The 12,301-nt window shown below is 31.8% G+C and overlaps 1 protein-coding gene across 1 annotated transcript; it reads left to right on the forward strand.

Moving 5' to 3' along the window:
- The first annotated feature begins 8,296 nt into the window (after nucleotides 1–8,296).
- On the forward strand, nucleotides 8,297–9,299 carry LOC133872078 (uncharacterized protein At1g76070). Its single transcript, XM_062309593.1, has one exon. It carries the CDS (start codon nucleotides 8,362–8,364, stop codon nucleotides 9,160–9,162), a length of 801 nt encoding a protein of 266 aa, XP_062165577.1. The 5' UTR covers nucleotides 8,297–8,361; the 3' UTR covers nucleotides 9,163–9,299.
- Nucleotides 9,300–12,301: the final 3,002 nt, after the last annotated feature.

Here is a 12,301-nt window from a genome sequence, read left to right on the forward strand (position 1 = left end):
CCACTTCTAAATTCTGGACTCAAGCCGATTGAGATGCTTTTGTTGGGTAATTATGTTTCGAGCTATTGGGTTGGGCCTTAAGGGGCAGACCAATGCTATGAGGTCTGCCCTCTAGGACGAGCCCACCATTCAAGGGGCTCTTGTATGGCAACAAAGCCTACTTTCAGAGAAGAGAGCGCCAAGGATCCGAACAATTCATGTTCAAGCAGTCGCGGAGTCAGGATTGTGGATTAGAGGGGAGTCAAATTTTTATTTTTTTTATATGAACGAAAAAAAAAAATTGATTAAAAATATTAAATAATATAATTAACGAAATAAATAATCAATTCAATAAATTTAATTATTATTTAAAACATATAAATTTAACTTACAATTTATTTTGTCATGCTTAACGTTAATTTATTCAATTGTGTCAAGTCTTCATATTTTGAAATCCCTACACGAGGACTTGACACAATGGTTTAAATATATACTTTAGGTTTTGAGAATTACTAAGAATATCAAAATTTTTACCGAGAGATAGATATAAAGATGGTGTATATCTTATTCATTAGTACCCTTAACATTTATTTTTATTAATTGTTTTGATTTTCTTATGAATAAGCTCTACATCATTTGGGTATTCATCTCCTAATAAAAAAGTTGATACCCTTATCATTTCTCTTTGGTTTTTATTTGGATCAACACCTTCTATTAAACAAAACGAGTGTCTCAACCAAATCTAGTCTTTAGGGGTTTTTTTTTTTTTTAAAAAAAAAAAAAAAACTAGTAGTTTTGAAAATAATTGTCAAGTCGGTTCACCACAAAAAAGTCTTGAATTAAAATTACTGGCCATTGATTTCATTGCCTACTAAATCACTGGCTAGTCAATAGGGGATTCAATCGTGTCTAAAGGAGTTGTTTTGTTTTTAATTGCCCACTGACCCACTGATTTTAAGTCATGAATTAGGAAAAAAATATTCCGCCCGTTGATGTGGTTTTTTTTTTTTTTTTCCTTTCCCCTTTCTAATTGCTCACTATTGTGTTAAACAGAGCGTTTGGATTTTATGACTTAAATCAAACTAGCGTCGCAGCCTAAAAGCCGCAAGTCAACTAACAACAAACGGTGCGTTTTGGAGCAAAGTAAAGTGCCGTCGTCTTCAACATTTCGTCTAACCTAAAAACCAGAAAAGTTGAAAATTGTGACAAAATTCGGGCCGCCCTGTGAGTTTTTGTGCTTTGCCCCTAATGTCTGATGAGTAAGTGACTGAAGGTAACGTCTATTGCCCCTTATGAATGGTTGAGGGTGGGCATCTATAGTTCTGGGGAATTTTCTACTGGGGTTGAGTGAAATTTTTGGGGGTTGACGGGGGGCATTTGACCCCCCTCGACCACCCCTCCCTCCACCGCTGTGTTCAAGCACCAGTCGTCAGATTACATACCCGCATCGAGTTTGTACCGATATCTGAGAAAGAGGATCCCTTCATTTATTGGAATTTTTAATCATTTATTAGATATGATGGCAGATGGTCTAATCAAGTCAGAGTACAGAGAAAACAACGGCGTCACGTGCCGTTGCTCAAACCGGCTCATCATGCTGAAAAACCAAAATGCCATAAATGATCGCTAATTCTGTCAAGTCCAATTCCTGTACATCCACACTAGTAATATGGAGATCACACGTGCGAGTTCATAAAGAAGAAGGAGATATAAATAGAAGTCATAAATGGGTAACACCTAACTTTTCAGTAACATTAGTTCTTCTTCTCTGCCAAGCTCTTGCTGACTAAACCATCGAAGGAGGCATTACCGGCCAACCCCCGACGAGTCTTTTATGTTTTACAGATTTCAAGCCCTCCAACTTGCTGATCGTTCTCGAATATCTACCATCAGAAGACTGATCGTTCGTTAACACGTCATCGTTTGAAAACTGTACCAACAACTTTCATGTGGGGAATTGTTAATTTGGTTTAGCCAAAAGTTTTGTATAACAAAATTCAAAGGGAGTGTACCCATTTTATGATTAATATTTTATTTTATTACCTATTTTTTATGATTAACATTATATTTTATAGATCTATAATATTGTATATAGGAAAATGCTTTATTTCTCAATTTTATTTTTATTTTTATTTTTTTAAAAGTAGTTCACAAATAATATATCACCGTCTTACGAGATGATGACACATTTTTCAGCATGGTAGATTTTATTCATGATTGACACATCATTTGATAATCAATTTTGAGAAAAAAATACAAGAAAAAAGTAAGTCTAGCACTTCTTATATATATAACATAGTATGATGAATATATTATAATATTATTTAAAAAAATATTATATATATTATTAGATCCTGTAAAATAAAATATAAATTATAAAGTGACTCAGTGGAAAGGATTCTTGTCCGATGCTTTATGTATATGGGCCCTTATGGCCAACTACAAAGTTATGGCAGAACATGTACTTTTTTTTTTCTTTTTTCTTTTTTTTTGAATTTAGCTTATATCGTAAAAAATTACTTGAAATTTTTTATAATAAACAGTGAAAATTTCACGATTGGTTGGGAAATAACTCCAGTTATCTTTTCTTCTTTTTTTCACTATAATCAATCTCCACCATTTATACTTGGGGAAAAAAAAAATCTCCTCCAATTTCTACATTTTTTTTTTCTTCACTTCCATAATAATGTCAAATACAATCAATGAACACTTTTTCTGAAGGGGGGCAAAGAAACAAAAACACGTGAAGAGCACCATTTCCAACCCTCCCCCTAATATAATATTTTCTATTATCTAAATATATAACTTTTCACTATTTTTTTCACTATTTTGTTTACAAGGTAAAGTAATCTTCACTTTATTTTAAAAATTAAAATAAAAAAAAAAAAAAAAAAAAACTCTAAAGCTAATATGGAACTACCTTACCACATAAACAATGAAGTCAAAAATTATATATTTAGGTGATGGAGAATCATATCTATTTAAGTGGTGGATAATCATATCTATATATATATTTAGAGAAAGAGAGAGAGAGAGAGAGGAGAGAGGGGCCTAGACCAAAAAAAAGAAAACCCTCCCCCAAAGATTTCATAAGTTTTACTTCTTTAGCTGTTATTAAAAAAACGTTTATTCATAAATGTTTTCTAAGGCCTCGTTTAATTTGTGGAATAGACCCTCGGAATAAAATGACAATTTTATAGAAATAGTCATTATTATGTTTGGTAGGGATCTATTCATTGGAATAGTTATTCTCATTGGAATATCTATTCCCTTACGAAGAAGAATAGCTATTCCAATTGGAATACACTAAATTTTTCAGAAAAAAAAAAAAAAAAAAAAAAACCATTATTATTTTTTATTTTCTTTCAAACTTTTTTTCAAAAAAAAAAAGGGGGGGGGGGGAAACGAAACCCCACCCCCCTTAATAGTGGCTGGACTCCCGAGGCATTCCGAGGGTGGTGTGACCACTCTCGGGGAGATTTGGGGGTGGCATAGGCCACCTCCGATTCTCATCAGGGGTGGCCGCAACCACCCCCTGGATGGTCAGCCACCCTATAGTTTTAAAAAAAAAAATTATTATTTTTTTTTATAATTTAAGTTTTTTTTTTATTATATATATATATATATATATATATATATATATATATATATATAATGTGAGGTTTTTTTAGTAATATTGATTGTATTCTAATTTTTTTTTTCTTTTAAAGAGATTGTATTCCAATTAATGTATATGAGTTGTTACCAAATTAAAGATTAAGAATAATTATTCCATTCCACCACCTTCTATTCCTAAAAATAACTATTCATTTTCTTAATGGAATAGTCATTCTGCAAATTAAACGAGGTCTAATTTTTTTTTTAGTAAAAATTCATAAAATTTCATAAATGTTCACTTGCGTAGTTGGGTTAACCATGTCGGCACCATAACGCTCCTCCACTTTTACGCCCATAAAATATTAATATCAATCAAATGATTCATGTATCTTCGCAAGCTTCCACAACGCAAGTGTTAATTTTAAAATGGATCAATTAAGGCTTTAGCCGACCTTTATGGACAAAGTATTTCTTTAAATTGGATTAGAGATTATTATTATTTTTTTTTTCCAATTTAATCTACTAAACATGCATATGTTTAAAATGTTTTGTGATTTTCATATGCATTTAAAATTGAGTAATGCTACATACTCAACTCTCATCCTACCACATCATATTGAACTGATGTAGCAGTGTCCATCGGCTATTAGATCAGCATTTATTAAAAAAGAAAAATATCAAATGGCTGATTGACATTGCTACACCAGCCCAATGCGATAAGGTGAGATGAGAGTTGAGTATTTAGAATTAGAGATAGCATGAGCGAAGTGATGGCAAAGTTGTCAGAGCCAAAAGATCGCATCATTGCACTTGATATTGCAGAAGCAACGTCGTCATTACAGGCAACAAAGTTTAGTCGTGAATTGAGGTTTTATATGGTGGTTCTGGAATGTGAAGCTCTCCAAGTATTATAGGCGTTGGGAAAAGATAGGAAAATTTTGACCAGATATGATTATCTAATTGAAGACACTCGAGGTATATTGGATTGTCTGCAAAAGTGGAATGTTAATCATGTTAGATGAAATTTAAAAGGCACAGCTCACTGTCTCACAAATAAAGCGTTGTCTTTGACTGAGGATCAATGCTTTCTTGAGAAAATTCTCCAATCTATTTAAGATATTATCTCTGTTGAACGTTGTGCTTAAATTGTTAATTGAATAAAAGGTTTATGTGCTCGATTCCACTAAAAAATGAAAAAAAAAAAAAAAAAAAAAAGAATTACTCTTTAAAACTAAAATTACATACATTTTCAACATATATCAGTTTAATAGATTGGACTGAAATAAATTATTCCAATCCAATTTGGAAGAAAACTTTGTCCAACTTCTACCTGTCACTGCATGATGTGGAAGATATATGGTTTTATGCTTTTTAGACTGTGGTTTTTGTTTGAAAATTTGTTTTGATGTGATATAATTAAAGATTAAAAAAAAAAGGTTTTAAGTGTTATATTTTTTAATATTTTTATTTTAAAAAGAGAAACGAAAAAGTTATCAAACAAAACTCACGTTTGTATCTTGCTCTTATGTGTGAAGAAAAGTGCATTATTTATTTTCAAATGGCATTTGAAAATATACCTCCAATTTAAGAAAAAAGAAAAAGTCCATCCTTTTGGACTAGCACCCGCATCGCGAAATATTAAGCGTAGCACTAGCATAATTAGAGCAGGTTTCTTTTAGAGAGTAGTGTTAATATATATATTGAATTTTGAAATCAAAGAGTAACCACTTTTTTTTTTCTTTTTCTTTTTTAAGCATAAACCCTCTTCCTATTTCAAGTTAAATGTTTGTTAGTAAAATAATTTATTGAAAAATGTTTTCTATATTTTATGGTGTTTGGAGTGACAAAAAATAATAGTCAAACCGAAAAATAGTTTATGTTTAATCGACTAAAAAAACTTATTTGGTTTCAAAAAATTGTTTCTGTTTTTAAATTTCGTAAACCATTTTTCGAGTTTGAGCCTTTCTTTCTCAAACCGCTTGACCTCTGCCATAGGTTGCTGGACGTTTTCGCCTTCACTCGTTTTCCATAAAAGCCAAACGCCGAACAATATTTATAGAAAATATTTTTCGTTGAAAATATTTTCCGATGAAACAAACGCTCATTAAATATCTAAATGTTACCTTTCGAGATTGAGAAATAATAAAAACTATATTTTTATCTCATTTACTAATGTGGTATTGCTAATCAGTATTTGAATCTAGCTATTTTTAAGAAAAAATAATCAAGAGTTGATTGTCACAAAGTGGGATAAAAACTGCGGTATATAACATTACTCTTTGAGATGTCCTAAAAACATCTTTAATTTTTAAAGATAAAAAATACTCATTTTGATATTTTCTCAAGCACAGTTTTATTTTAAATTAAATTGGCTGGAAGAAATTTCTTCTATTCAGTCTATTAAATTGACATGTCTTCAAAATTCACATCATTCTCACTTATATTTTGAATAGGGTTTGTAATTTTCACATACATTTTGGATACATAATCATTTTAAAGACTGAATTAGAGAAAAATATTTCAAACCCAATTTAAATGAAAACTTTATAATTTTCAAACTATTCTCATATTTTCACAAAATTTGAATAAGATTTTTATTTAGAAGTTGCGACATTGTGTTCACCTTTAATATAGAGCAAATGTCAAATGATACTTCAAAAAGTTTATTAAATCTTATATTTTTATTCATAACTGTGTAACCAAGACATTCATTATATTCTAAAAGAAAAAAATAAAAAAAAGAAGACATTCATTATATTAATTAATTAATTAATTATTTTTATTTATATTTATTTTGCCTTTCGTGATGGTTCCTCCCTCTCTCTCGCTGCCGGCATAAGCACGATGTATGATGTACTTTTTTGGCTAGAATTTAATTTCATGCTGACTTTAAACACCATGTACGCTGCATGACTTGTTTGACTTCATCGAAAAATATCAAACTTGAGCAATCCATAATTTATTTGTAATCTTGTTTAAAAGTAAGATAAATACAGCCGTACCCGATTAATATCATATATCCAAAATTCAAAATATTGACCATTTCTAATTTTTCACGTTTTGAACAAATATTCACGGACAAGGGCTGGCCGGATTATAGTCTCGTACCACTACTAATTTCTCGGGATACAACGTACGATATCATTATCGGTGTACAAAATGGACATACATGGCTTCTAAATTCTAATCATGAGAAAAGCATTAATTTGTAAGAAATTTTAATCCATATCTTATCTTATATGGAGCGATTGAGTCAAAGATCCAAACTAGCAACTGCACTTTGCTTCTAAAAGTCTGCTAATTAGATGCCTTTTACACATCATATTTTTGTCACGTTGCAGTTGCACCCACCATATATATATAATAGATATTTTTATGATACATCAATTTGTGTAGAAAAACATGGCCATGCATGACCAGTGTCATGTATTTAGAAAACCAGCTTCCAGAATTAGACGGAACCTGTACTCGATCGTATTACTTCTTAATTAATCCACGTCGTTCAAAAACCATCCTCAATTATCATTTGAGTAATTTTATGCTTTTTGTTTCACAATTTCTTTCCTGACCATTACACCGATCAATTCTTTGGTTAAAACAGACAAAAAATTTCTTTTCACTTAAAACACGTAATGTCAGTTAGGATAAAGTAAATGTGATAAATGAATGCAAATAATAACATTACTCATTTACTCTTGTTAAATTAATGCATTATTAAAACATGTGATTCTTACGTATATTTTTAATGTAAATTGACATCTATCTTTAAATCATATAATTTTTATATGTATTAATTTACTGTAAATATATGTCAATATAATAGACCGTTAAAAATAAAAAATAAAAGTTGTTCAGTTGAAATGGTTAAAATTGAACGGCTCTAAAAATATAATGAGTCGATGACCATGACTAGTATGGCCGGGGCTGTGAACGATATAATATAATTAAACAGCTGATTGGATAAAGTGCACCCAAAAAAAAAAAAAATGATTTTAATGATTCCATCAAATAAATTATTAGATTCATGCACTTGGAAATAAAATAAATAATACTAAAATACTTCCCCTGATAAGATTGGATTTTTTTTTTTAATTTTTTTTTCCTTTTCTTTTCTTTTGAGTAGAGGTAAGTTAATTTGTGCAGTTGGAACGAGTTTGGATTGAGCCGCTAGCTAGTTGACATTTTGTTAGTCTTGGTTGGTTTTTGACCACGTGAACCGAAAACTATTTCCCACGCTTTAAATTTCACGAAATTACGTCCGAAGGCTGTTTGCCAAATTATAATATATATTTTTTTCCTAATAAATTTTAGCCGTCATTATGTCGAAAAGCCACGTATGAGGTGTAATGATTAGGTCAATCTTAACGAGTCATAAACCGATCGATCCGATGACAAAACCAAAGGGTAGCATGTCATGTTAAATTTATATATAGCCCTTAATTACTCCCTCACAGAGAAAAAATAAAATAAAATAAAATAAAATATTTTTATATATAGCTAGCCGATATTTTTGGACTTTTAATTAGTCCGTGGATTAAAACGGTGACTGCATTTATTTATTTTCTGTGAGCAGGAAGCGTAAACATGCATCCACCGCAATGAAGCTGTATTATTAAATTCTGGTTTGCTCAGTCCCACCATCTTCTTTGACCGTCCCTCTCTCTCTCTCTTTTGACAAGGTCAAACCACAACCATCATTAATGGAAGAGTTTGTTTTTTTGCATATATAGAGGCCGGATTGATCATTGAGGAAACTGAGCAATATCTTGTAGTCTTTTCTGTACAATGGAGAAACAAGCCAAACCAAAGAACAAGATCTTGAAGTTTCTACCAAGAGCGGCCTCTGCAGTAGCAGTCTCCTTCCAAAACCATCAGTTCAGCCCAAGTAGGGATAGGAGATCGGAGATTAACGCAAACAAGCTCAAAAATCATGCCGGAAGAGGATTCTCCGGTCCCATCATACCAATGATTCCTGACGAAGCTCGACGGAAGCCCAAGAACGGAGGGTCGTTTGATTCACAAGAACCCACTTCACCGAAAGTCTCATGCATGGGCCAAATCAAGCACAAGAAAAAGATGATCAAGAAAGCTAAGCGCGCTGCGCCGGCGCCCTTGCCGCCTCAAAAGGTGAAGGCTGTGGCGACGAGTACTTCTCCTCCTCGTGAGCTGAAGAAGCATGCCTCGGCGATTAGGAGAATCTTCGCCGGTGCAAAACCGGCCGGTAGGAAATCTGATGCTTCTGTTGATTATAATAATAAGCCTGTGCTTCCTGATGGAGCGCCTTGTTTGAGTCAGATGAAGCGGTTCGCGAGCGGACGTGATTCGTTGTCTGATTTTGACTGGATGGCTCAGATTGCACCAATGGACCGGGATCACAGGAACTATTACTCGGATGAAGAGAGAGGAGAGAGTGATGAAGAAGAAGAGGAATTCATGATTCCTTTCTCTGCTCCTATGATGATAGGTGGAGGAGTGCCTTTGCAGCCAAGAAAAGAAATTAATCTCTGGAAGAGAAGAACCATGGCTCCACCTAGACCTCTCCAATTAAATACCACGGTCAAAGCTAGCAATAGCAAATCGACTTAGATTTCTCAGTTTTTTTTTTTTTTTTGGGAGGTTCTTTTGTTTAATTTTGTTGCTTTTACATCAATTTGTGGTGCAAATATTTGATGAAATTTGTAGAAAGCTGTGATGAAATTTGAAGGGAACTGTAATTGGCATGATGGGCATCTCCAATTCTTGCATATATTGATGAATATTAAAACACATATATACCTTCTTTGTACCTTGGGATTTGCTTTGGTATCAAGTAATACCTTGATCTAATAATTAACAAGCTAACCTTTAAGTGATGGAAAGTTAATCTATAACTAAACATCTTGATTATCCATCCAACAAGCAAGTAATCATTTAAGCTGAGAACTCTTTTTTAAGTTTCTTTGCCATGATGCGCGTCTACATTTCTTGGCATTCTTGCATAAATGAATCATCAATGTTATAATAGCAAGCTTTGGGATTTGCTTGCTAGCTTCCTATAAGTAATGAATATAATGATATATATGCGACTAAATATATTGATAGAACAAACAAGTAATTATCAAAACTTGTACAAGCAGCTTCTCAATTTTAAGTGAGATCGATATATAGAGGGTAATTATTTAATATTGTTGTATTTAACGGCTTAAATGCTGTCATATATTTTAAATTCTTTGAATAGAGTACGTGTTTCTTAAAGTGTACAGTACATATATATTTATTGGATATTATCATCTACACCGTTAAATACAACATTACTCATAGAAATGATACTATTCTACTATTTGTAGGCAGATTTAGGATGCATGTTTAATGGAGCTCATCTACTTTTAATTATTTGGGTTAAATACTCCATTGTTACCTGAGTTTTAAGTCATTTTAAATTTAGTACCTGAGTTTTATTTTGTATTACAGGTGGTACTTAAGTTAGGTGTAAAAACTTAATTGATACCTCTGTTAGATTTTCCGTCCACATTTAATGGCCCACCACATGTCAACTACTGAGGTTGACACAGGGCACTAGCCATATAATAAAAAATAAAAACTAAAAATCTTTAAAAATTAATTAAAAATAATAAATTAAAAAAAAAAAGAAAAAAAAAAGAAAAAGAATAGGTGTGGCTCCTTGGCCGGTCTAGGGTGGCCAAACCACCCCATGCCACCCTATGGTAGAAATAAATAAATAAATAAATAAATTGTTGGGTTTTGGCCCTTGAGGGTAGTTCGGCCACCCTATGGGCAAACCTCAAATTTTTTTAATGGGTTTTGGCCCTTGGGGGTGGCTCTAGGGCCACGAGAGTGGTTCGGCCAAAGGCCAAAATCCATCAATTTTTTTTTTTTTTTAATTGGGGGTGGTTCGGCCACCCCAAACTTGCTTGAGCCACCCCCTTAGCCAAAATGGGGGTGGCCGGCCACCCCCAGGGAGGCCAAGGGGAGCCACTCCTCTTTTTTTTTTTTTTTTTAATTGATTTTTAAAGATTTTTTTTATATATATAGTGTCACGTGTCAACCTCAGCGGTCGACACGTGGCGGGCTGTTAAAATTTAGACGAAAAATTTAACAGAGGTATCAATTGAATTTTTACCCATAACTTAAGTAACACCTGTGATACAAAATAAAACTCAGATACTAAATTTAAAATAGCTTAAAATTCAAGTACCAATAAAATATTTAACCCTAATTATTTTAAGTTTCCTTTTGATAAGTGGCCAGCAAACTTAACGTACACTTCAGATTAATTAGGCTCCCATGGCCTTTAGTACACTGTTTGTATCAACCTAGTATTAATGTGTAATTTAAAGGGAATATTGTGATTTTAAATCTATAGTGGCTGAAGGGAAAATATATAAGAAAACACTCAATCTAACTAATTAATTAACTAGCCATTGCATCATTGTTAATATAGATTTGCCGTCTCCATCAACCAGCTAATTGGAAGAGCGACAATAATAAGGTTGTACCAAGTTATGATTTTGTCATTTCGTGTCTTCTTCATTTCTTTTCCAATATTCCTTTTTTTTTTTTTTTTTGGGCTTCTGTTCTTCTATCTAGTCCGTTCCCATATATATAATATTAAAATTGAGTTGAAGGAAATCTTTTAATCCAATCTATTAAAATGAAATTTATCTTTGAAATATGTGATTTTAAAGACAAATATTACATGTTATTATGTTAATTTTATTAAAAATAAATATGAAAATCAATTGCTATAATTATAAAGGTGAATTTAATAGACTGAATCAATTAGTTTTTTTCAGTCTCATTCTAAAGAAATATTAAACGAAGTTTAGCTTAACCAAAAGAGAAAAATTCCTACCTTTGGAGCCATCCGGAAGGACAATTCCAACCTTACATATATATAAAACAACTAAAACTTCGAGTAAAAGGGCCTGTTTGGAGCGATAATGCCAAACTTGGTACTTTGGCCGATAAAGTTGTCGAAAGTAAAATAAAATAATGAAAACTACGACGGGGCCTTGGGATCATGGCCGTTGGACCTGAGTTCGTACATCCTAAGGCGGCTGGAATTTTGGCCTGGTACGTTTCATTGTGTAATAGAATGCTTAGAGATGATCCTTTTTATACTTAATAAACAATAATTTTCTATCTCGTGATAGATAAAAAATTTACAATAAAATACATTTTAATTAAACAACGATTATTTTTAAAACCTTCTAAAATAGATCAAAATGGTAGGATCCTCATAATATTTTATAAGTTATTATCAAATTTCATAAAATTATTATAATTAATTGTAATCTCTGTGTTCTTAAACAATATTCTACAATAATTGTATGATATTACAATATTTTCATTGTTAAGTTATATTATCTTAATTATGTAATAGTTTCATTACCAAATAAGTTGTAAGTTCCTCTTATAAAAGGATGTAGATGTTGTATGACAATTTATTATAGAAAATACCTAATTGCTTAAAAGTATCGATCTTTTTGAAGTGATCAATTGGAGGCCCGATCCTTCGAATCAATTACTTCATCTTTATTTTTCTCTCTCTTTATTTTTGGTTTTCAAAGCGATTAAAGACCATCAGTTCCTATCACAAAAAGGTAGTTTAAATCTAAAATTGTATGAATTTGAATTAAATGTTAATGTAAGAAGATAATAGGATATATATATTTATATTTTTAATTTTTAAAATTTATCTCTTTTAAAACAATAAATAAAATAA

Source organism: Alnus glutinosa, chromosome 6 (genome assembly GCF_958979055.1).
Source record: "Alnus glutinosa chromosome 6, dhAlnGlut1.1, whole genome shotgun sequence".
Classification (NCBI taxonomy): domain Eukaryota; kingdom Viridiplantae; phylum Streptophyta; class Magnoliopsida; order Fagales; family Betulaceae; genus Alnus; species Alnus glutinosa.